This window comes from Dromaius novaehollandiae, chromosome 18, assembly GCF_036370855.1.
Source record: "Dromaius novaehollandiae isolate bDroNov1 chromosome 18, bDroNov1.hap1, whole genome shotgun sequence".
Classification (NCBI taxonomy): domain Eukaryota; kingdom Metazoa; phylum Chordata; class Aves; order Casuariiformes; family Dromaiidae; genus Dromaius; species Dromaius novaehollandiae.
This window is the reverse complement of record NC_088115.1, coordinates 6,759,475-6,785,924: the sequence shown is the minus strand read 5'-3', so window position 1 is coordinate 6,785,924 and position 26,450 is coordinate 6,759,475. Positions and strand designations below refer to the sequence as shown.

Sequence of the window (26,450 nt, the reverse complement as noted above, 5' to 3'; positions counted from 1 at the left end):
CTAATAACCTTGGAAAGGTTATGAAGAATTTAGTATTTCCATCCTCAAGTTTGGTTTGAATGAAGTTTAGTAAATAGAAAAATGAGGGGAAAAGTGCTGACTAGCTCTCAGTCACTGAACACTCTCTTTCATGTGCCTTGCATCAGCACTTGCATGTGCAAGCATCAGACCTGTGGAAAACAAGTGGCTGCATTGGGCTGAAGACCAGCTGTAATTCTGGCTTTTCCTAACCATAAAGCTTTAGCTTTCTTAGCCATAAGAAACTTTATTTTGTTATAAGAGGAAATGGGAAGACTGTGAGTGACTGACAAATCATTCAGGATAAAATAAATGATGATCTATTCTGAGACACGCAGCATTGTTTAGTCTAACCTGTGTTCACTAAGAAGTACAATGGCTATAAAATTGGTCTGAGTGAGTGGTGTCGCAGTGCCAGTTGGCAGATACATTGTGGGCAAGATGACTGCCCTCAGAAGAAGCCAAATGAGGAACCTATAAACAGAACCCTTTTATGAGAAAAGTGTCTATGTTGTGTTGTTTATCATAGCCTTCTGCTCTGGACTCCATCAGAACACACAGCAGGTAACACCACAGCCTCTTTCTCCAATTAACATCAGAATATGAAAGGAAGAAGATGACAGTAGACCTGGGAAGGTGGGAAAGATGAGGAAGAATGGCTTAGAGTATGGCCCAGCTCAAAATGATCATAATTGAATTTCCTTGGGTGCTTGGGAAAATTGACAAGCCCTCAGGTTCATAACAACTAGGAAAAAGGACTTGGATAGGCCCGTGGTGACACTAGTGAAGTGCCAGCTCAGTGTTCAGTGGTGCTTCGGGGTCTGTCAACTGCAGTCATCCTTCTCCCAGATGAGTATTCTCTCTGTTAGTCTTCATCTTTGTAGATATTTATTTTTTTATTTATTTAATTCCTGAAGGCATAGCAGTGCATCTTCAACAGGAATGGTGGATGATTTGGCTCCTCCAACTATCCTATTGCCAGGTGAATATGACACTTCACTGAGAGTATCTCAGTATTCAAATCCCTTCAGACTGTGGAGATACAAGTGCTCTAAGTATTAGATTATAACACAGAAGGCGGGTACTCCCACCTCTTTCGTTCTTGTTTTTCAGAAAGGTTACCATGGAATTTATGATATGTGCTGTAGTCTATGCTGTATGAAAACCTGCATTTTGAGTGATGCCAAGCTAGGCGAAGTTATTTGGATTACCTTGGAGCTCAATGCCTGCCTAGCCATCTTAGAAGATCCAGGGGAGTTTCAGGAACAGAATATAGGCACTGAAGGACTACATGAGACAACTGGTTTTGCTGCACTTGGAATGTTGTTTTCCCCATCACTTTCCTGAACAAAAACTAGCAGCAGATCTCATTTCAAAGTTAGACATCCTCAAAATTCTATTTCAAAAAGGCAGACAGGATTGAAGACATTTAACCTGAAAAAAGACCAGTTGCAAATGAGATACATAATTTAGTAGAATAATGAATGATTAGAATGGATTACTAGAAATTGTAAAAAATTCTTATTCTTTAGCTGGAACTTTTGAGTTAAAAATCTAGTGTCTTCCTAAAGGACAGGTTATGAAGATTGACTACATTCAGTTGCACAGAAATAACAATTTTCTCCCTTGAGGAACTCCCAGGTGAAATCCTATGGTGACAATGAAACAGGCCTGATTAAACCGCTTAAACATTGGCCCAAACACTTTGAAAATATCTGAGGAAAGATTTTTGATTTAACTAATTTAAGTAAGGAGGAAAAAATGTAAATGTTAATAAGAATTCAGGATAATGATGAAAATACAGCAGTTACTTCTCATTATTTCTATTGAAAGATCTCTACAATTTTTATTATTTAGACATTAATTATCTAGAGATTGATGAAGAACTAAACAGTAATTACAAATCAAAGTGATAGAATTTCACATTTTGTGCAATTTCTCATTCACTTTGCACTACTGGAGGCGTTTACTCTTCACTTTCGGTCTTCTTGCCAATTTCCCGGCTTTTTGCTCGGAGCTTGTTGACCTGTGACTCTGCAATGTCAGCCCGCTCCTCGGCTTCCTCCAGCTCATGCTGGATCTTGCGAAACTTTGTGAGATTGGCATTGGAAAGCTCCTCCTGGGGATAGGAAGAGATTCATGAAAACCAAAAAGCTGTATCAGTTCCAGTTTTCCTACACTGGGTTGATGTACATGAGATTTAAAAATGGAACGTGAAGATCCAGAATGCCACTTATCATGCTCAGTGTATCTGGAAACTAAATGAAGATGATCAAATCTTTGCTGGTTTCTACTTTAGAAGGATCATTAAAACTAATTTTAAATAGGTTTTTGAATGTTTTTGAATAATTTGTTCTTACTGTAACACTACACTGGACATGCTGTGGTATTTTGTCTTTGCATAGTGAAAAAAAATCAAAGAGTGCAGGTTAGCAGGTACTCCTCTCCAATACTTCTACAGGGAATCCAAACAAATACATTAAATAGATGCCAAGTGTTTAGATGTTTAACAATACATGACAGAAATCCTCTCCTGAGTATGAAGTGCTGAAGCTCTTTAAAAATATTCAATAATTATATATAATTACAGTTATTTCCATTAAATCACTTCCTAGTTATTTACTCTCATAAAATTGTTTTACAACATTTGAAGGCAATGCTCTTTCTCTAAGAGTAAAATAGATATGAAATAAAGGAAGTGAAAGAAAGGAAGGAGACACCAGCTCCCACAGATGTTCTGAGCCTTCCCTACTTGATTCAACAATGGTTGGAGAAAATGTATTCTCTGCGTCACTGAGCTGTTCTGTAAAGCATAGTCAGAAGATGACAAAAAAGTCAAGGGTTCGAACAGAGCTGGGCAGAGGAAAACACCAACACAGAATTCCACCCCTGCCAGAAGAAGTCTGACCTGGCTCACAGCAATACTTACAGCCTCCTCAGCTTGTCTCTTGTAGGATTTCACTTTCATTTGCAGCTTGTCCACCAGGTCCTGGAGCCTAAGAACATTCTTCCTGTCTTCCTCAGACTAAAGAGAACGACAAGCAAGAGAAACACTTCTTTGCCCTTCCTCTTTAAATACCCTGTACATGAAATAGAGAGAGTAACATTCCTTGTAGGGTATTGATGCCCAGTAGAACAGAGGTGATAAGTTTGATCCTTTAACATGACAGGAAAAGCAATTTCTTCTTATGTTCTCTGATTCCTCACTGTCAACTTGCTAACTGTGTAACTGACTGAGAAGGACAGAAAAAAATCCCTAAGCCCGGGGCTACATTTTCGCTTTCTGTGTGAAGGGCCTCAGTACGATGAGGATTCCTGCCTTACCTGGTAGGTCAGCTCCTTCACCCTCCTCTCGTATTTGCGCACACCCTTCACGGCTTCAGCGCTGCGCTTCTGCTCAGCATCAACCTCCCCTTCCAGCTCCCGCACCTGCAAGGAGAAGCCCATCCTTGGAGCTTTTCTGTGGCTCCCCATGGGACGTGCTCCCTGATGCACAAATACCAGCCCTACGCACCCTGGCCTCCAGCTTCTGGATTTGCTTCTTGCCTCCTTTCAGTGCCAGCTGCTCAGCCTCATCCAGGCGGTGCTGCAAGTCCTTCACCGTCTGCTCCAGGTTCTTCTTCATCCTCTCCAGGTGGGCGCTGGTGTCCTGCTCCTTCTTCAGCTCTTCTGCCATCATGGCCGCCTGGAGAGCAAAGGAACAGGTGCCAGTTTGGGGCAGGAGACATGTTGGGGCAGAATCCATCCACCACCATCCATGAAAGGAGCCCCCAGCTCACATCTGTGATGGCCTTCTTGGCCTTCTCTTCAGCATTGCGGGCTTCCTGGATTGTCTCCTCCATTTCACTCTGAATTTGGGAAATATCCAATTCCAGCTTCTTCTTGGTGTTGATCAAACTGGTGTTCTGTGCAAAGAGCATCACATCTTTGTGTTTGTTAGTTCATAATGTCAAATTAAGAATGTTACACAAATTTGAGTTATTTCAGATATAATTCTGTGAAAAATCCATACCACGAATTTTTCTGTAAATTTTATTATCATTGGGTAGCAATACTTTATTTCTCCAACAATTAATGCCATTAATCTGAGAGGGAGTACTTTTCCCTTAAGCTATGACAAATCTCATCAACAGAGACTGGCTAAGGAAAGGAATAAAAATAGTGAGGGCAATTAGAGAAATGCTTTCTGTTTAGCGTAAAGAAGGAAGGACTAATTCACACTTACTATACTGAAAAAAGTTTGTAATATAGATGGGATGGATTGCTTCCAGAATGTTTTTGTTAGGTGAAACCACACACTTTCCATAGATCTAGACACTTGACTGTTAGGTGACTGTTATGACATGTAGCCACTTCAGATTCAGGAATTCATCTCCACTCTCTTGAGCACATTTTTAAAGGAAGCACATTTTTAAAGGAATATGAGACTTCTCTGACGCTATATCTGCAATGACAAAGGAATGAATGCTGCTGTACTTTCAGAGTTTTAGTCCCTGACTGCTCAGATTGCAGACTATTTGGGGGATGCCACTAATCAAATCTGGTCCTGCGACTAAGTGTCGAGTAAGCTGGAGATTAAGCTAGGATGCAAAGATGGTAGAAGCCTGAGTTGTGTCCAGTACAACCTGGGAACATAGGCAGCACATACACCCAGACCTGGGAGTTCAAAAGCACCCCTATGTTTGCTAGTTTGGATGCTCACCAACCTTCATCATCATCATACTGCTGAAATTCAGCACAGAATTAGGATACCAAAATTTTCAACAAATATCTCTTTTAGTATCATGATGTTTACTTCAGAAAATGTTAATCTTGTCTTCCAAGCCGAGCCTCTAGCACTGACTGGAGTAAACCGTATAGAATGTTCTCCTACTAACCAGTACTGACATTTCTCACCAAGCCACCTCACCTGGGTATGAAGGAGCTGCACACGCTCACTTGCATCCAGCAGCTCCTGCTCAGCCACCTTTCTTCCCCTCTCTGTCTGTTCCAGGGCTGCCCGTAGCTCCTCAATTTCAGCCTGCATAATATTTGCTCTGCGCTCCGCCATGGCCACCTGCTCCTTCAGGTCCTCCTGTGTCCTGAGAGCATCGTCCAAGTGTATCTGGGTATCCTGCAGAGCAAGTGAGAGAAATTATAAGCTGGCTCAGAGCCCTTTGGCAATGAAAATGTCGGCTAAGCCATTTCTCCACGTGCATCTTTTGTTCAATGGACCTTGAGCACTGCCTGTGTGTTTCTTAGATTCTTTTGTGCCTCTGCTGCCTGACGGTTGGCATGGCTCAGCTGGATCTCTATTTCATTCAGGTCTCCCTCCATCTTCTTCTTCAGCCTCAGGGCATCATTCCTGCTCCTGATCTCAGCATCCAGGGTGCTCTGCATGGACTCCACAACTCGGAGATGGTTTCTCTTCAGCTGGTCGATTTCCTCATCTTTCTCTGCTGTCTTCCGGTCAACTTCAGACTTGACCTGATTCAACTCAAGTTGGATGCGAACAATCTTCCCCTCTTCATGTTCCAGGGAGGCCTGAACAAGAATGAATGAGAACTCAGTATTTGTTACATGACAAATGTTGAACATTAAACTTTAAATATCATAGCAATTGAGACAGTAATCTTCATTACAGCAAGTAGAGAGGAATGTCATATTTCAGATAATATCTTTACACTTTCCTACACAATCTCTTTTCCTTTTGTCTGTGGGAATAATTTCACAGTGTTTATAATGAGATACATGTCCAAGACTTTTAAGAGATCAATAAATAATGCCGTGTACCTCAGCTTCCTCCAGAGCAGCCTGGATTTCAGATTTCTCCTGCTCAATCTGCTTCTTCACTTTCTCCAGCTCATGAATGGCCTTTCCTCCCTCCGCAATCTGCTCCGTGAGGTCAGCAATCTCCTCTGTAGGGACAGAGACAAGTGGCAGGGTCAGGCACTGAGCAGGAGGGGAAAGGCCCTGCCACAGGAAGGTGACACGCACCCTCGCAGTACTGCGGGCACAGAGCCATTTGGTGTGGTGGATCGAGAAGTTTGCAAGAAAGCCCTGTGAGGAGCAGAGCGCCCGGGACTTACGCTGCAAGTTCTTGTTCTCCCGCTTCAGCGTTTCCAGGTGGTCCAAGGACTCCTCATAGGCATTCTTCATCTTAAACAGCTCTGTGCTGAGAGAGCGAGACTCCTTCTGGGAGGCTTCCAGCTCAGCCTGCGTTTCCTCATACTTCTGCTTCCACTCTGCCAGGATCTGAAGAGCAAGAGGGCCTGAGTATGGGCGTGGCAGTCACGAGGGGATGCTCTGTCCCCAGACCACGAGGCTGGAGGCCAGGTTACCTTGTCGAAATTCTTCTGCTTCTTGTCCAGAGCTGCGCAAGCAGCATTTGATCTTTCCACGTCAATCATCAGGTCCTCCACTTCATTCTGCAGCCGCTGCTTTGTCTTTTCCAGGGAAGCACATTTGGAGTTCACAGCTTCGACGTGTTCCTCCGCTTCCTGCAGACGCTGTGCCAGCTTCTTCCTGGGAGGTGGCAAGCACAGCTCCCGGTGAGGAAGCGTAGGGGAGCCTGTGGTGTGCAGCTGGTGTGTTTTTCACAGCAGGACGCTTGGCCACTTGGCAGTGTGAGATCCCCATTCACACACAGCGCAGGACCTCTCCCAGCCAGTCATCATATTCCCAGGTCTGATTCCCAGGAGGCTCTAGCAATGCCTCTGCCCTCTGCGCACACCCTACATGGCCTCTCTCTGCCATCCTCTGTCTCATGGGCTTTGTTGCTTTTGCCAGCCCACATCGTCTGTGAGATATGTTTTCCCTCTTCCTGCCACCCCACCCCAAAGCACAGCATTGGCTTCTTCCTGACCATATCTCAGTAGTCTCTTCCGCCTTCCCCATTAGGCTCTGTTAGCCTTCCCCATCTTCCCCACATACTTGGCCTCCTCCAGTTCCTCCGTGCGCTGAATGGCGTCCGTCTCGTATTTGGTTCTCCACTGGGCCACTTCACTGTTGGCCTTGGACAGGGAGCGCTGCAGCTCACCCTTGGCTTCCTGCTCCTCTTCGTATTGCTCCCGGAGCAAGTCACAGTCATGGCGTGCAGATTGCAAGGCGTGGGCCAGGGCGTTCTTGGCCTGGGGGGACAATGGGATTGAGACAAGGAGCAGCTGTATCCTGGGAAATCCCCTGACTGAAATGTTATGAGGCACTGGATTATTCTCCTCTGGGAATGACGACAGCCCACTGGATGAGAAAGGAAGAGCTGGGAACTTGCAAAAGAATTAATGGATAGACTGGAGGGAAGAGGGAGCAAAGCCACCACGAGGAGGCTTGCACTGGATTACCTAAGTGGGCCTTTTCCTCCCTCTCCTTGTGGTGGTTCTGGAATGCCATATTTCAGTGGCTGAGGCATCACTTAGGCAGGAGGAATAGTGCCCCAAGGACAGATTTTGGAAAGCATCCTCACCTTTATTTCTTCCTCTAAATGCCTCTTGAGTTCCTCAATCTGTTGGGTGAATGCCTGCTTGCCTCTTGACAGCTGAGAAATCAGAGCATCTTTCTCCTCCACCTGGCGCGAATATTCACCTGAAAAGGTCCAAATAAGTAAGAGAACCTCTATATCACTGATTTAAAGGTGATAACCTTAGTAACAAAATGCCCACGAGAAGTATTTTAATTTTTTTTCGTTTACTGTATCTTAGTCAGTGATACCCATTGATACCCTCTAAGTATGCTGGAGAATTTCATCTTAGAGGCAGGGAATGACAAATATCATGCCACTTTTTTTGATATCTGAGCAATCATACTGCAAGTTTGCACGAAGTTCAGTGGTTTCCTGAAACATCAAGGTTACAGCATGAGTACCACATGGTGCATGTGCCTAGGTATTGCATTTCATAGAATCACAAGACTGTTGAGGTTGAAAGTCACCTCTGGAGATCATCTAGTCCAACCTCCTTATTCAAAGCTGGGTCAGCTAGAGGAGGTTGCCCAGGACTGTGTCCAGTTGTGTTTTGAATATCACCAAGGACACGGATTCAACAGCCTCTTTGGGCTACCTGTTCCAGTGTTTGACCACCCTTACAGTAATTTTTTTTTTCTTATGTTTAAATGGGATTTCCTATATTTCAGTTTGTGCCCATTGCCTCTTGTCCTGTCAGTGGATACTACTGAGAAGAGTTTGGCTCTATCTTCTTTACTCCCTCCCATCATGTATTTATACACATTGATAAGGTACCCCCTGGGTCTTCTTTTTTCTAGCCTAAACAATCCCAGGTCTCTCAGTTGGGATTAGAATAGATGCTCCAACCTCTTCTTCATCTTTGTGGCCCTGTGCTGTGCTCACTCCGGTAGACCTATGTCTCTTTTGTAGTGGGGCACTCAAAATTGGATACAGCACTCCAGCTGCTGGTGGTCTCACCAGCAGTGAGTAGAGGGGAAGGATAACCTTCCTCAGCCTGCTGTTAACACTCTTCCAAATGCAGTCCAAAATGCTCTTGGCTTTTTTGCTGCGAGGGCACACTTCTGGCTCATGTTCAACTTGTATTCCAGGACCCCCAGGTCTTTTTGACTCCTTTTTGATCCCAGGTCTTTTTTAGCTCCATGTCATTTAAATTGTTCTCTTGAAAAACATAAATATCTTACCAGCCTCTGTTTGTAGCCGTGCTCTCTGAGCACTCATGTCATTAATTGTGCACTGGTGCTCCTCCTCCTTTGCCTTAATCTCACTTAGCTGATCTTCCAGAGTGCGACACATCTTCTCCAGGTTGGCCTATGTGCATAAAGAATAGAATGAAAAATGCTAAATGATTGGTTGTTCAATACTTAGAGGTACTAAGAATGAGAAAAAAATAAAAAGCCAATGATTTAGGAATATGCAAGTCAAATGTCTCAGAAGACTGATGTGTCTTACTATAAAATTTCAATCCCTAATTTTTATATTTGCATAATTAAGTAGTGTTCACACCTAGTTTTTGAAATAGAGAAAATGGATGCTGGCATGCTGTATCATGGGGAACTTTTTAAAATTTCTGTTTGGCACTTACTGATTATACCATTAAAGTATTTAAAGGAGGAAAAGAACAATAGGAAGGAAGAAGGAAAGGGTAGAACTGAAGTAATTTCTATTTTAGAAGAAACTGAAAAACTGATAACTTCAGTATGTTTCATTATCATATAATATTCTGAACCAAACAATGCAAGCTCTATTAGTTCCGTAGGCTAGGTTCTTCAGGTATAGCTTTCACCAAACACACCCACATAGTATTGTACTAACACTGAAACAGGAAAAAACATTGGAAAGTGTAACTCTTTATTTTAAAATGTGATTAATTTAAATATATTAAAATATGAATACTTCATGAAGTTCAAATTGCTCTGAAGAAATATTGCAGTACCTTAGCTTTGGAGACTGACTCCATGTTACTGGCCAAGTCATCAATCTCCATCTTCAGCTCACTCTTCTCCTTCTCCAGCTTCTGCTTGACGCGCTGAAGGTTGTCTATTTGCTCCCCAAGCTCGGCTGTGCTGTCCGCATGCTTCTTCCGCAGGGCAGCAGCTGTGGCTTCATGCTGCAGAGTGGCCTCTTCGAGGTCCCGCCGCATCTTCTGAAATTCTGCCTCGCGCTTCTTGTTCATCTCGATCTGAGCTGCCGTAGCCCCCCCGGCTTCTTCCAGGCGCTCACTGATCTCCTCTAGCTCCCTGGAGAGGTCTGCTCTTTGCTTCTCTGCTTTGGCCCGAGAGGCACGTTCTGCCTCAATTTCCTCCTCCAGTTCCTCAATACGGGCCTGGGGAACATTAGGCACTGTTCACACCCATGCCCTGCTCCTACCTGACCTCTGTTGGTGTGAGAGAGGGGAAGGAACAAAAACTTGCCTGCAGCTCCTTGATCTTCTTCTGGGATTGCATGCCCAGGGCTTGCTCGTCCTCAATTTTGCTCTGGATTTGGCTGATTTCAAAGTCTTTCCTTTGCACAAAGCAAACTGTGTTAGTGCCCAAACAAAAACAAGGGTGAACCTGCACAACACAAAGGTGCCCCACAACCACACTTACTTCTTCAGTTTCTCATCCAGCTGCTGCTTATCATTTTCCAAGTCCATTGTAGATTCATGGGCCAGCTTCAAGTCTCCCTCGAGTTTCCTCTTGGCTCTCTCAAGGTCCATGCGCAGTTTCTTCTCTTGCTCCAGGGACCCTTCAAGCTAAACAGAACAAGATCATGAGTGCTCTGCCAGCCAGGTCTACCTGAATAACTGTCCTGTTCTTGCTGACTGTGTGTGTGTGTGCTTACATCGTCCACTTGCTGCTCCAGCTTGGTTTTAGCTTTGGTCAGCGTATTGACTTTGTCCTCTTCTGCCTGCAGGTCATCCAGGGTCTGCTGGTGGGCCTCTTGGAGGGCTTTCTTCTCTTTTGTCAGCTTGGCAATGGTCTCATCCAGGGCTGCCATCTCCTCAGTGAGGTTTTTGACCTGTGAGAAGAAGGGAGCAGGTGGTAGTTAAAGGAAGTAGCTACAAAGGTGCTGTACCAGCACAGCATTGATTTGTGGAGTGTGAGTGACAAGTTCTCTGTTGTACCTTGTTCTCAGTGGCATGCTTTTCCTTCTCCACCTTAGCCAGCGTTAATTCCAGGTCATCAATATCTTTCTTCAGCTCTGAGCATTCGTCCTCCAGTTTCCTCTTCTTGGCTGTCAGCTCAGCGTTCATCTCTTCTTCATCTTCTGCTCTCTCTGTCAGCTCCTTGATTTTAGCCTCGAGCTGGATTTTGGTTTTGATCAGCTGGTCACATCTTTCCTCAGCATCAGCCAAACCATCAGCTTCCTACACAAGATACATTTAATAGAATGCTTTACATAATTCTGTTCTTCTTATGTCTTGCTCATAATTATTTTTCCTCCTGATTGTCAAAGAAGGAATTACTGTTTTCAAGGTAGCTTTCCAATGACACTTTTAGTTAAAACTAATCACAGGAGTATCTACTTGTTTTGGAATGTCTCTAGCCCTGAAGTTGAAGGTATTTATATTTTTAAGCATCACACTGTAAATGTAGACTCTGAGCAGTTTTGTGTTTTTAAGCTTTTTTGCTGTTCATGCAACTCAAGAATAACTTTACTTTGAAGATAGTGCCTGAAAATAGACATGGCAGTATATGCCTTGTATTTTTTCATCTTTTTATTAATGCTGGATTTCACTGGACTGTAGACTGGCATAGAAGTTATTGGGAGTCCATGTAAACAGATTTTTTAACAACCAAAGTCTAAAACCTGAGAGCTATATATTCCAATATTCTACAGAGAAATGCTTATTGCAACTATCACAACATGATCTACTGAGCATGAACTCATCTTTAATGAAAGTCTTTAGTTTATACCCCAGTGTGTTGCATTAAGATCCTGCCTCAAAGGCAGCCATTGACCAGGCAGCTATATAGCCTTTGCGGTGAATAAAAACAGTTTGGAAAGACTGGTGTTTTGCCAGTGCATTATCAATTGCCTGAATTTACAGACATCCTAAGATGCAAACTTTGAAATTGGAGAACTAACCATTATTCTCCACGTACTGCTAGTTCTTTTCCATATGGTTTTAGCAAAGAGCAGATTTACCATCCTGGTCAAAAGACTTTGTATGGCTGAGCAATCAGCTGGTTTCAAGTTCATCTTATCTGCCTTTAGGTATCTGCCTTGTAACTATCTACAACCAAACAAATCACTTTAGGCTGTCTTCTTGATCAGTGAAAGATGTGTTTTTAAAGTACAGTCCATTTGACCTTAAAAAATGTCTTTTTTTTGAAAGAATTTTATCATATTTTCAAAGGTCATGTTTCTTTTTGCTGAATATGAGAAGAACCTAAGGTTACTAACTCAGATAGAGACATTTGTATTACAGAGATCAAAAGCAGGTCAGATAAATCCTAATCCTTACTAGTGAGGATAGTTCTAAGGGGATCCTTGTTGCCCCCATTTTATCTCCAGGAGAAAAGAAGATGCCTCCACTTTCATCACTGTTTTTCCCTAGAAATGCTAGAGAACTGCTTTCCACTCTCAGCCCCTCTTACTCCACATGAATTTATATGTGATTCTCCAAATCAAAGTGTTAATAGGACTGCCAGACTATGTCCACTGATCAGATGATAATATATCCAAATTATACAGTAAATAAGATTGTATAAAGATATCATGATTACTACTGTAAGTTGCCATGTATAATTAAAAATATAATACTGCAAGCTATACAATTTACCAATTGGAAATTGATTGCTCACCCTTGATTTAAAAGCATAAGGGATTAGCTGTTAAAACAGCTGTTTGCTGTTTGCAGATTTGTTTATATTTATACATTTCACCTTGGCTTTTCGGTGTGGTTTTCTTTTGTATTTTCTAAATTATATATGTGGTGTTTAAATAAATACTCTTTTGGGATAAGATGTCTCTTACTGGGACACTTGGGATTATTTCACACAGGGCATAATGAGTCAAAAACATTAGCAATGCTTACAGCCTGCACTTGGAGCTGCAGGTCATTCTTCTCCTGCAGGAGGGACACCATTTTCTCCTCCAGCTCCTTCCTCTTTGCCTCAGACTTTGCAAGCTCTTCCTTGGTTTTCTCAAACTCTTCCTTCATGTTGGCCATTTCCTTCTCTGATTCTGCACTCTTCAGCAAGGGCTTGATCTTGAAGAACAACTTCATCCAGGGCCAATGCTTGACGTTCATGAATGAACGAACATTGTACTGGATGCAAAAGATGGATTCCCTGAAACATTAAAACATATGCCTAACTATATATATGAATATATATATACAGTTCTATATATGTAATGGTTGTACATAGTTGAACATATATACGTGTGTGTGTGTATATGTGTGCGTGTGTACGCAGTTATGTGATTTTTTTCAAAGATAAGTTCAAATGTCAGGTTCTATAAATGTTATCAATTTCTAAACAGAATTTCATTATCCAGGTAGCCCCAGGAGATGAAATGGGCTCACTCATATAATAAATACTAAGTAAAAACTAAGCATTATTGAGTCAACACCTAATCAGTTCTAAGAAAGCTTAAGGGAAGTCAACATATATTTTCAGTCTTCTCAGTATGCGCATATCAAACTCTTTGAGATTCACTCCTACACTAAATTTTCACCACTTTCATACATTGTCTACAGAAACATGCTTTATCAGGCAAGTACAGACAGTACAATGAAGGTTCCTTCAAAGAATGCAGGTTAGCTGATACAGAGCTAATGAATTCACATGGTGGATGTAGTAGCTCAGGTCTGAAAAGTGGTCCAGCTGTGTTAGCAAAGCACAGTGCTTGAGAATACAAGCCCATCTCCCAGAAAGGGTGATAAGCTCAATACAGCATGGTGTTTCAAAACTTATTAAGAAATCTCTCAACCAAACTCCCTAGTGTGGCATAGGGATGGTTTCATCTCACTTTTATGGCTTAAGAAAGGGAACACCTCCAGAAGGTGATTTGGTCTATTTCATGACTGTTATCCAAGAGAAGAGGATATACTTTGGTTTTAGAAGTGTGCATTTCTCCCCTTTAAGGGTAATCTAAAATAATTAAGACTAGGTATCTGATTTTTGGATATATTGTTATAGATATAAGTTGAAGATTGCCATCTTTTTTCCTAAAACAGGGTTTTATACTCCTTCTTCTAGTGCCAGTTTATACTGGTAAACTGAATTAATGAGAAATAAATGGAAGTTCAGTGAGAAGCAGCTCATCTTCACTTTTGTTCATGTCTTTGGTGTGTGATGAGGATTGGCTCAACAGGCCAAATACTGTAAATATCAACCTTCTCTCCATCATTTTCTTGAACTCCACTCTCATCAGGTACCCCCGACAAATGGCTTGTGTGCGAGTGATGAGCTGTGCCAGCTTGTCATCTCTCATCTCCTCCAGGAGTCCCAGCAGCCCAGCTTTGAAGAACACCTTGAGAAAGGGAATATTGCAGCACATCACTGTCAGGTGGTGCAAAGCACAGACACACAGCATGTGAGTCAAGGAATATTTGTACCTTGGTATGACCAAATTTGTACTGGGTGTGGTCCACATCAATGGAGCCAAGGAGCTTCTCAGAAGCCTTCTTGCTGTCAATGAACTGTCCCTCTGGGATAGCACTTGCATTAAGCACCTTGTACCTGTGGGAGGAGGTAGAATATGAAGATCTGATTTCTGAAAGCTCAGTCAAACCTGCAGCCAGCTGATGCCATTGTTGACATTCTCTGCAGAAGGATCAAGAGTTGAAAAGGTGCATAGCCTGAACTCTTTCCCATTGTTTAGAAATGACATTTTAATGGGTAAACATGTTTTTAGGAAATACCTTCCACTTTCCTTAGTTCAGCAGTTCTTGACACAGAATAGAGACTGATCTCCAGCGATAACAGCTGATATATTTTGCACAGCCTGTTAGCTAATGTCTTATCTCCAAATGAGAACTCTATGAGCAAGAACAAAATGTGGGAATGAGAAGCAATTCTTCATCCGAAATAGTGGCAGGGTATAGCACTGGCGTATTTTTCAGCTGATTTTGATAATACCACATATCAGAATAAACAAATTTCATGATTCCCACTTTCTAGTCCCTCTCATGATGGTAAATCCTCCATTGTGGTCTAGATTCTTTCTCCACAGTGCTGGAAACTAAAATTAGAAGCTTAGACCTCCCAGCCTTCCCAGTAGAGGAGACTTGACTTAGACGTCTTTAATTCCAGAGGCAGAAGCACCACTGACTGAGTTCTGTGATAAGCACAGGGTTACGAAATCTCCTGACATGATTGCCTCTTCCCACTTTTCCTTCCCCTTTTCAACCAGTAGATGAGGAAACTAGAACCTTTGGTTTTATTTGGTTTTCCAGCATTTTAGCCTGAAGTCTCTTTTAGTTTCTCTCTTTGTATTTCAGTGCTGATGGCTGCAAGTCATCTAACTTTGCTATCCGAAAGTTAACTAATTTTAAGCTAGTCAACTGTATTTCAGGATAGTTAATTAAAAGGTGATTTGTCCCATACTAAAAGATGAATCAAGGACAAGAATAATTTATTGCCCTCTGAAAATGCCTGTTCTTCTTGTTAGCTAGAGAAAGAAAGTGGAAGACTAACCTGAACAACTGACTTTTCTTATATCTAAGGACAAGTACAATAAACCCCTCCCATAGCTTCCACAATAATTAAAGTCATTAGGAAATGCAAATTATTCAGCAAGGTTATGATGGAGGGTGGAAAAGTGGAGTCTGACCTTTGTTTAAAGTCTGCATAGAGGATTCTGCTGGGAAATCCTTTCCTGCAAATTCTGATCCCTTCCAGCACACCGTTACACCGCAGCTGGTGCAGCACCAGTTCATGCTCCATGGCCCCTAGTGAATGACACCATGAATTGGTACTTCATTGTACTGCATAGAGAAGAACAGATTCATCACAGTAAGAGATCTTTGAGCTTGAACATCTTCTTACCAGGTGTTTTTGTTTCATTGGGAATGAGGCATCGCACAAAATGGGGGTGTGTACTTCGCAGATTGCTCATCAGCTTGTTTAAATTTTCCTGTAAGAGCAAGAGCAAAGATTTGTGTTTAAAAATTATACTTCTGCAATCTCATTATTAGATGGAGTAAAACCACTGCAATAAGATTATGATACAGTAACAGACTTCTGGCCAGTTCTGATATTCAGATAAAGTAATACTTCAAATGATTCAATGGGAATCCATCTTTATTAAGAAGCACAACTCCTTACCCTTTCTGTTACACAACAGTTTTGTGTATTAGATCAAGCTGAATTGATCGCCTGGAACCAAATTTTCTTCCCCCCCCCCCCAATAAATTTATATACAATATATATAAATTTAATACAATTTATAAAGATTAGTCCACGGTACCCGGAAAAGAGCTGACACAGTCTGGAAAGAAGAACCCTTCTTCTTGCCACCCTTCTTGCCACTGCCACCGCTCTCTAAACAATAATAATTTTTAAAAAAGAAATGAAAAACAAAAATATGCAGTTAGGATTTGAAGAACTTTATGTATTCATCTTATAAAATAAAAATATAATAATAAGATAAAAATTTGTAAATGCCTGCAGTGTTTACAGTTACCAGGGGAGATTTGTTTTTTCAGACAAAATCTAATGACTTCAAGCTGAAATTAAGAAAATGAAAACAGGAAATAAAATGCAACTTTTTCACACTGAAGATAATTAAGGAATTAAATAACTTAACTAAAAAGTGAAGCAAATGCATCAACATCAGAATCTTTATATATTGTTAGACCTAAGGGTATGCCTAAATTTAGCAGCATGTTGCTGGGTTCAGTAGCCTTTCCTTGCGTATTTAATAGGAAAGCCCCTCACTGTAGAAATCATTTGGTGACATTAGGTAGCCTGTGTTAATATTGTAGTCCAGTCTGAAAACCTATTAGACTGGGTGACTGAGTGTCAAAAAGTAGACAGGGTTCTGGGCTCACACACATTTCATCATGTATATTCAGAAACTTTTTCTGTATAAAAAGCATGTTTCCGATATGTTTGTAAATCACTATGGTTAAAGTAATACTATCAAAATTGATTTTTGAAAATATACATCTTACAGTTTAAAATATGATTGCAATAATTTTTTGCTGTACATTATAGTAGAACTGATTTCAAAGAAATCACCTGCTTCTGCCCCGCCAACAGAGGCAAAAAGTAAGGCAAGTGTCTTCAGAGATGATTTCTGGTACAGCCCCACAACAGTTTCATTCAGGGGGTCCTTGTTCTTCTCAAGCCAACCAGTGATGTTGTAGTCCACTGTGCCAGCATAGTGCACCAGGGAGAAATGGGCCTCAACTTTGCCTTTGCCGGGCTTGGGCTTCTGGAAATTATTAGACTTGCCCAGATGCTGGTCATAGAGCTTGTTCTTGAAAGAGGTGTCAGTTGCCTTGGGGAACATGCACTCCTCTTCCAGGATGGAGAAGATGCCCATAGGCTGGAAGAAATAGCAGCACAGAAAGAAAAAAAAATGAGGAAATGAGGGGGAAAGATAATACATATTTGAGAAAGATAGGGAAGATAAATAAAAACGCTACCAAAAAAACACAGAAAGGACATTTTGTTAGTGAATATGCCATCAGTTATATGAAACTAAGCTCATGCATCAGTTTCAAGTTTTTAATGTAATAAAGATACAACATGTAGATATTTGTTGTGTATGGGCTAGTTGAAGCTGGAAAATAAAATGAATGAAATCAGCGGCATTTAGATGTAAGGAAGAAACAATTTACAGTTCTGAAATGCTACTTTTTGGAAACATGATAGAACAATTCTTTAAACGTCATTAAATCAGAAGTTGCTCAGTGCAATGACTCACTCAGCATCCGTTAATAAAACCCATGCATTTCAGTATGAACTTTAACATAGATTTATTATTGGGACTAGGACTGAGATTTTTGCCCCATGAATCAAATGCATTCTGTAGAATTGCATAGGCAGTGATATAAGTCAAAGGGCTAACCACCACCTCAGAAGGGACACATGAAAATGTACATGAGCTGTTCAGAGGCCAAAAAAATCATGCAGTGTGCTGCATCAGGTAGTTAGTGCCACACATTCGAATGGTCAAATTTTGAGTATAGAAAAAATCCTTTCAAAACTAAAGAATTATGAAGTGTATAGGGCCCAAGAACCTTCTCAATGAGCTCAATGCAGGCAGCCAGGTCCATCCCAAAGTCAATGAACTCCCAATCAATTCCTTCCTTCTTGTACTCCTCTTGCTCCAGCACAAACATGTGGTGGTTGAAAAACTGTTGCAGTTTCTCATTGGTGAAGTTGATGCACAGCTGCTCCAGGCTGTTGAACTGCAGAATACAAAGAAATGTACTTACCTGCAAAGTTCTGTTCCATGGACACTTTCCATCTTCTAGTTGATTTTACTTTCAACTCTTTCAGGGCTCAGTGATTGAAATCCTGAATTTCTACTCATGGGACTGGCCAGGTGACTGGGGTATTCCATCCTCTAATATAGCTACACTTTCAGACCAAGACTTACCAACATATTTTTAAACTCTGAAACAGCTGCAGAGCTTAGACCAAGAGGTTAGTCATGACAGTTGGTCTGCTTGGATTTGCCTGCACTGCCAATCTAGCCCCAAACACTCAGACAGAATCTGACCTCAGCATTAATGAAATCTTCCTTCAAGATGACAAATTTTTATTTCCTCAATATCAGTTTTTTTACACACTAGTTGTTAAACATTCTGATATGACTTTTTAATGAAATTTTAATTTCTGCATGCCCCAACAGAAGTCTGTAAAATCTGCCACCCTCATGGCTTAATAAATGCTATGAGAACCAAAAGAAGCAGTGCCATTCCTACAGGATTGTCAGGATTATCCAGTAAATAATAAGATCCATAATGATAAAAATAAATATTTCAGTTTCTTAGTGCCCCTTTGAAAAAACTTGTATGAAGACCCTGCTCTTACATCAAAGATTTCAAATCCAGCGATGTCCAGAACACCAATGAAGTACTGTCTAGGCTGCTTGGTATCCAGCTGTTGGTTGATACGAACAACCATCCACAAGAACATCTTCTCAAAGACAGATTTTGCCAGGGCACCCACTGAATTGTATACCTAAACCAAAGGGAATAGTTATCATACAGAGCAAAAGAGGCAGTACAAAGGGTTTAATTCAAGCTATGTGTTTTCCATCATCACTTATTTCTTACCTGCTGCACAGTTTGACCTTTGGTCACATATTCATTCCCAACCTTGACTCGGGGGTAGCACAGGGCTTTGAGCAGGTCAGCTGAATTCAGACCCATCAAGTAGGCAGCCTTGTCAGCAACTGAACTCACAAACACACAGCAGGATCAAGTGTTAGCTCGCCAGTAGAAATATCTTGCAGTAATTCAGACTATTTCTCTAGAAGCCACATATGCTTTAAGTCAGATACTAATAAATTTTTGTACTTTTTCTTGATTTACTGATTTTTTTCATTTGATTTTGAGATTTGTAAATGTAGCAATTCTTCCAAAATATCCTTAAAAGGAGCGTGCAAATTTTGAAAAAGAAACAAGTGGCTAAACAGACAAAATGAAACTCTGGTTTCATTTGCCATTACCATGTCTCTTTGCCAAGTCACAATTTCTGAACAGACAGAAAAGGAAAATTGTTGGTAGCAAAATACACTGTGCTGATTGAAGTCACTGAAACTCTACTGTCATTGGAGAGAAAGGAAGATTATTATGACAAAAGTATGAACAGGTTATTTCATATCACTTTCACACTAGGACCATGTTCTCCTTATAGATAAAGTTCACAGAAGTAGGAGCCATGCACAGGACAGAAATACACTTTATAAAATGTGGGGAAGGGGAAGGGGAAAGGAAAGGGGAAGGGGAAGGGAGATGAGAGAGGGAAGGGGAGGGGAGGGAGGAATAGCTGACGGGAATCTCTAGTATCGAGTAAGTACAACTGCTACACTACTGTTTACACTCGCTTCCCATTTTGACACCTGTCTCTTCTTATAGCAAAGATGATGGAGAGCAGATGATAGAGAGTACTGTTTACAAAGCCCTTTTATGTGAGAGGACCAAATCTCATTAAAAGATATGTATATACAGATGCTGATTTTGAGGTGCTTCTACTAGCTGTGTCTATGTATATTTATTGCTAGAGAGAGCAAGGAATGAAACAAGGACAGAATTGGAACTTCTGCTTTGTTTTACTTTTGTAGAGGTTTTTCTTTTCTTTTAATAATTAAATTGTCCACTAATTCTATTTGCTATACTCGTCTTCCAGAATTCTTCCTTTGGCTTTGTTCATGCAATGATATAGCTCAGAGTGTACAAACATGAAAATGGGTGGAGAAAATGGATGACTATCTGGTTCATTTAGGATGGGGAAGGAATATGCTCAGGGCTAGGAGATGAAGGATCAGTGCGTATTGCATTCCATCGTTTCTTCACCAGAAGAGTGATCTGTAGGATACAACAGCAGTCAGTATAATACTGATCACTCTTACCATTACATTTCTCTAGCCCGTAAGCCCCTACTAAGCAGAAGTGAGGATTCAGGCCACAGTTCTTCCTTGTACTATAGTGAGCTCAGCTGCGTATTTTGTGAGTACCTTCAGTGCCATCCGGTTCTGCCTGCTCCTCTCGTTGTTTCTGCTTAAATTTCAGGTTTCCATAGTGCATGACAGCCCCCGTCAGCTTGTAAATGGCTACTTTTTCATCAGCAGTGAAACCCAGGATGTCAATGGCACTCTGGCAAAGGAATCCATGAAGTCATGTGATAAAATATTGTAGTATGAGTATAATGATTTTTACCTTTCATCATTTGTGAGTTTTACTCTTTCTGCTAATTCCTTCACGCTACTTACATCTGTGGCCATCAGCTCCTCCTGGTCATCAATGCTGGGAACAGTGATCTCGCCTTGACTTACATATGGGAAATCATATGGATTGGTTGTAATCAGAAGCATTTCTGAAAACAAAGGAAAGGACATCCATGAGCTCTGTTTAACCGAATATGAAGGGATTCATTCTTACATGTTTCTCAACATTCAGAATTACGGGTTTTTCCTACCAATCAGCTCTGGCTTCTTGTTGGACATGATTTGATAAAATATGTGGTAGCTTCTTTCTGCCTTGAGCTGGAAAGTGACTCTGGACTTCTCCAGCAGATCTGGAAAGGAAGAGAGAACAGTTAGGCACAACAGTGCACCAGGGAAGGAATGTGGGAAGGAATGCAGGCAGTCAAGGAAGGTCTCTTACATGTTTCAATATCAGCAGAAGCCAGTTTTCCTGTGGCACCAAAATGGATTCTGATGAATTTACCCTTAAAGGGGGAAAAAAACTGATGATGATATCCAGAATTGATTTTGCTGTGTTTTCTGTTTTAGAAACACCTCTGTGTACTTCCAAACAGGTTTTCAACTTCACAGTAGCTGTATTTTGTTAACTTCCATTGCAGGAATGTAGATATTTTTGCATTTGTAAAAAAAAAGATTATTTTGATAAAACTCACAAAGCGCGAGGAGTTGTCATTCCTCACGGTCTTGGCATTTCCAAAGGCTTCCAGCAGTGGGTTGGCACTGATGATTTGATCCTCAAGTGTCCCCTAAGACACATATCTTATTGTCATGATATAGCTCATAAAGCAGCTGACAGCTGGAGGATGCTACCGCTAGGAACTCACCTGCATTTTGCCTGCCTGCTGCGGCTGCTCCTCCTTCTTCTTATCCCCACTAGCTGCAATTGTTGCAAAGTACTGGATGACACGCTTCGTGTTCACAGTCTTCCCTGCACCGGATTCTCCGCTGTGAAGCCAGAGAGAGAAGCAGAGAACGTATGGTCAGGCAGCAGGTCCCCTGGCACAGAGCAACCCAGCAGGACCCCGAGCAGGCAATGTACGTACGTGATCAGGATTGACTGATTCTCGCGATCTGTGAAAGGGACAGAACAAAAGATACTGTTAGCAGTTGTCTTGAGAGACGCTGAGCTGACTGAAAATAAAGTTGGGGCTTACTCAGAAAGTCTAAGCACTGACTCCTGGAAGAGAGTACCCAATTCCAGCTGCACCCTTAGAGGTCTCAGCAATAATGGACATAAGCTCAAATGGATGCACAGAACTGTGGATGCACGTGGTCCTCAGACCAACTTTTTAATCTATTTGCCCTTCACAAAGGTCTCTTCAGAAAATCTAACTGAACTGCCTACTTGTCTGCAAAATATAGGGTTAAATGAAATTATGACTCTGTCCCATCAGTGCAAAAAGGTAGTCAATTGTGTTACTCAAGCACTGTTCCTTCAGTGGGGAGTGTAGAATTTGGTACAGTAAGGTGTAAATAATATGCAGTGCTGAGTCCATGTGTCTTTCAGGTTCATTTTGGCTTGTACAATTCTGTGGTGTCCTTAGCTACTTTGGCACATTCCACAGTAAGAAGAGTCTGGGGCTTTTTTGTTTCGATTGCTGTGAAGGATACCAAGCACTCACCAGTTAGCATGAACTGATACGCGTTGTCAGAGATGGAGAAGATGTGGGGAGGGGCCTCCTGGCGCTTCTTGCCTCGGTAGGCCAACACCACCTCCGGGTTGTACACCGGCAGCCACTTGTAGGGGTTGACAGTGACGCAGAAGAGACCCGAGTAGGTCTGTGAGGAAGGGAGACAGGATGTTAGTTTTGGAGAGTTGAAGAGAGCTGCAGATAAGGCAGAAGTGAATAATGTTCTGGGGAGACTAGGGCAATGAAAGAAATGAAAGTGAAGGAATGACCTATCAGAAAATGTGTGAGATGTAACGTGTGACAGCAGAAGGTAAAAGGGGGAATGAAGGTGGGGGTAAGGATGGAGGGAGCAAGGGGAGAACACATGGAAGATGTAAAGAAGAGTTAGAGAAAGGAGGAAACTGGCTTGAAGAGAAGGTCGAGAGTCATAAAACGCTTCAGAGAAAATGAAAGGTGTCTTCAACCCCCCAAACAAGAACGTTCTCTGTCTGTCAGTGCTTACATAGATCATCCAGGCTGCATAACGCTCTTTGAGGTTATACAGCACAGCAGGTTCATGGAGGTGGGTCATCATGGCCATGTCCTCAATTTTGTCATACTTAGGAGGGTTCATGGAGAAGACTTGATCTTCCTTCACAGTCAGAGTCTGTCAAGGAAAAGAGAGATCCAAAAGTGTCAGCTAAAAGCCCAGAGTGGGATTAAATTATATTTTCAAGACTTGATTTTTTTACTCACTTCTCCTCCTTCAGTCTTGACCGTGACCTTTCCTCCTTCTTTGCTCTGGACTTTGCTTTTCACATAGGATTCCTTAGCATGTACCACAAAGACCGACGTCTTGGCATCAAAAGGCTTGTTCTGGGCCTCGATTCTCTCCTTTTCGGATTTTCGGAGGTAAGGAGCTGCCTCCCCAAAGATGGCCATCTCAGCATCTGTAGACATGGCTGCAGTTAACTAGGAGTAATGCAGCAAGTATCTGTGAGGGTAGAAGACACATTACAGTAGTGTCTGATGGAGAAACAGTCACACAGAATAGTAGATTTCCATTGTTCTCTGATGTATGTATCAACTGATCAAATTGGTTCTTTCTATCATTTTTCTACTGTGCTGATTCAGAGCTCTATTCTTTAATTTTCATTCCTTTATTTCTATTTTATGTATTCAGGTCTCTAGGTCCACTGGACTATTGCATTTTCAGAGGAATATTTTCCACATTTTTTTCATTTGTTTAATTAACAGGATAAACAGATCTTTTCCAGAATTCCAAACACTGCTTTCACTGGACTTTACAGCTTTTTGGAATCATGAAAGCCTTCTTGTGCCTGTTGTGTTTAGCACCTCTCAGAACTATAAGATATGTTTACAATAAAAGACTGGATGAGACACAGTACATTGGATATGCAGAGAGCTAACATTATTAGCACTTCTCATTAAAGACATTCCTTCAGGATAAAATTCTCCAGATTGTCAAGTTTTTCAGTTATTCTATAGATCCATCTGCTAGCAAACATTATTTATACTCTCTGCTACCCACATACTGGGTAATCTTGCATTCATTCACTCCTTTTTCAAATCAGAAACTCTATCTGTTATTTCCAGTCTGTAAAGTCTTAGTTGCAAAGTTTCATGCAGTGGTGAAACCACCGTAATTTAGGTATATTGTTCCAAAATTAATACTGTTTCAAATTTATCCTTTGGTTTTATCCTAATTTTATCTAGATTCATCATCTACCTTTTGGATTTTGAGTTGCTTTTCCTAATAAATTAAAAAGCTCATTTCCATCAGATACTTTCAACCATGGAGGAAAGTTAGATGAAGTCCAAATATTTTGTTAGCTTTTCCTCAAGAAATTAACTTGCTCAATTTCATTGCACAGAAGATATTTTTAACCTTGAATATTTTTTAAACTATTTTCTGAACCCATTCCTGTTTATCGACCTCCTTATTGAAATATGGCCAGCCTAACTGAAATACTGTTACAGTATCACAGTGCCTTTGTACATTATAAGACTCGTTCCACTCTATTTTACCATTTATACATGAAAAACTTGCTTTGCCTTCTTAGCCAGCTAAGTCTGAGTTCATAACAGACACTTGGTGTTGTCAACTCAAATGCATTCTAAAAGTCACTGGCTTACCAGATAAAATCTCCTGTTATAAGCGTGACTGATGGTTTTGCTTCCATCTATAAGATCTTTCACTTAGTTGTGTTAAAATGTATTGGTCAAATGAGACCATTTCACAAACTGATTAGGTAAGTTTGTAAAATGTACCCAGTCTTTCTCCAGCAGATTTAGCATTGCCTAAAATTTGCAAAAACATTGTTTTTGCACAGTAGATTCCTATAGGAATACACAGAAGTCTTACATTAACAAAGCTTCCTGTCAATTTATATTGCCTTTTTGTTTAAAAAAAAATAATGGCAGGTGTAAACCCCTGCATTTCCCAAAATGGTACTGATTTGGATACACAATATTGCCATTTTAAAGTATTTGAGGACTGTATTCTCTTAGCAGTTTTACATGATATTTTTCTGAAATCAGTGTCATGCTAACTCATATCCACTTATTCAAAGCATGCTGACTGTCTTCTTTAAACATGGTAGCTTGTTGACATTTTATAATTTCAAGAGAAATATTTCATTGCCCAAATATTAGAAAAATTAATATGAACAAATAATAGATACGAACAAGGAAAAATTGAATAATTGTTTGGTTCAAGAATATATTTCATTGGTGGACAAGTAATTAGAAACTGGGGTTTTCTTCTCCTGGCCATTCTTTCTAAGCTTACAACCTAATATCTGGAAATGTAGGAAATCCCTGTGGGAGAATCCTGGGGAAAATATAGTAGTCAGTACTTCTAAGACCAGAATCTTTGAGAATCTTGCCTGTTGTGGGCAATCCAGCCCAAATATTGTACTGTATTTATACAGTGGACATGAATATAAGGGATACAGGGATTGCCAGCACACCTGTGTAGCAGTCCTACCATAGAGCATCTCTTTCTGTCCCTAAAGAATGAATAAATCAGGACCTTACCTTTTGTGAGAGCAGATGAACGTCTTGCAGACTGGAAACTGGTCAGTACTGTAAAATAGAATTAGGAACTTCCTTATTACTGCTGCACAGAATTCCGCAGAAAAAAATTATAGCCTGAGAACATAGATGCCTTGAGAGCAGATTGAAAATCCCAGCTGACACTCGCAGTCTCCCATGGAATGAAGGCAGTGGTACTTGTGGAATGCAGGGCCAGTTGCCCTCCATCCCCCACCTCCCCAGTCTAAAGCCTCTGACATTCTTACCTTAGAGGTTTCTGAGGAAGGACGAGACACACTGATCCCAGGAGACTTTTATAGGATCTGGTCTGCATACGTAGCAGCCGCCTCCTCTTTCTTAGGTCGAAACATTTTTGGCAATCTCAGCTCCTAGCAGAATTCCCATTCATATTGGAGGTGAATGGATATAATTAGACATAACAGGTCTGTGAATCCATCTCCTACAAATAATTTGACAAGAGAGGATGGGAAGGGGGGGAAGGAGGAGGTTGTGCTAAAGGTGATGAAAGGGGCTGCGTGGGCACTGTAATCTGTGGGATGGTGACTTGAGTAGAGAAAGTGAGGAGAATCCAGTGTATTGGAGGAAGGAGGAGGTTGTGCTAAAGGTGATGAAAGGGGCTGCGTGGGCACTGTAATCTATGGGATGCTGACTTTAGTAGAGAAAGTGAGGAGAATCCAGTGTATTGTCACAGGGAACAAGTATGAATAAAGAGGTGAAGGAAGAAGCCACTGAGTGGCTGCAAATGCTCTGAATCTGCAATGTGGAAAAGCATTAGAGGTCCCACTGACAAGCAGGGTCATTATCAGAGGAGGGGAATCCCAGTACAGGAGGAAGCATGTGAACAGGAACAGAAATTACAGGCATGGGAATCAAGGGATGATTTGAATGACCAAGCAGCAAAAAGGATTGAGGATAAATCAAGAGAAGTGAGATGGGTGAGTCTATAGGTACTGACAAGATATGATACCAAGATTAAGGAGGAGGGAGTAGATTGGGTTGTGATTCCAAGGGGCAACAGCAGATCACCATGGACACGAAGACCAAGGAAAGGGTAAAGCAAGAAATACAAGTCCAGAGTTGGAGACAGAAGCTCTTAAGACTGAAGTCACAGAGTTAGATCCCAGAAGAAAGGCACAGGAAGCCACTCCTGTTGTGTTTGGGGCCAAAGGGTTTTAAGGACAGTACGAACAGAGCTATGGAGCTGTTGTACTAAAAGTTAGATGCACACGCCACTGAATGCAAGAGAGCTTCTGCCCTAACGTAACGAAGTAGTTCAGAACTACTTTGTGCAGGACAGGTGTGCTAGATGCTGACATAGGGGGAAGAGTGAATAAAAGTACTTTCCAGAGGGAAGCAACAGCCTTGTCCTATGCTGGCCTGGAAAAGAGAGAGGCAAGCGTTGTTACAAGGTGGTGAACCCTGTGCTA

The 26,450-nt window shown here is 41.4% G+C and overlaps 1 protein-coding gene across 1 annotated transcript; it reads right to left on the bottom strand.

The window, feature by feature from the left end:
- Window positions 1–1,910: 1,910 nt before the first annotated feature.
- Window positions 1,911–25,055, bottom strand: LOC112991026 (myosin-1B). The gene is made up of 39 exons (XM_026113194.2): window positions 25,006–25,055; window positions 22,702–22,939; window positions 22,469–22,612; window positions 21,958–22,114; window positions 21,379–21,406; window positions 21,160–21,280; window positions 20,989–21,081; window positions 20,736–20,799; window positions 20,548–20,646; window positions 20,342–20,445; window positions 20,087–20,225; window positions 18,684–18,802; window positions 18,439–18,588; window positions 17,640–17,810; window positions 16,633–16,942; window positions 15,860–15,933; window positions 15,439–15,526; window positions 15,224–15,341; window positions 14,007–14,130; window positions 13,785–13,921; window positions 12,480–12,735; window positions 10,563–10,805; window positions 10,280–10,456; window positions 10,045–10,190; window positions 9,868–9,958; window positions 9,390–9,779; window positions 8,638–8,764; window positions 7,460–7,578; window positions 6,931–7,127; window positions 6,339–6,522; window positions 6,087–6,252; window positions 5,791–5,915; window positions 5,233–5,541; window positions 4,928–5,131; window positions 3,798–3,923; window positions 3,533–3,703; window positions 3,343–3,447; window positions 2,948–3,043; window positions 1,911–2,137 (listed from the first exon to the last, which is right to left on the bottom strand). The coding sequence occupies exons 2-39, from the start codon at window positions 22,903–22,905 to the stop codon at window positions 1,985–1,987; spliced, it is 5,829 nt and encodes a 1,942-aa protein (XP_025968979.2). The 5' UTR covers window positions 22,906–22,939; window positions 25,006–25,055; the 3' UTR covers window positions 1,911–1,984.
- Window positions 25,056–26,450: the final 1,395 nt, after the last annotated feature.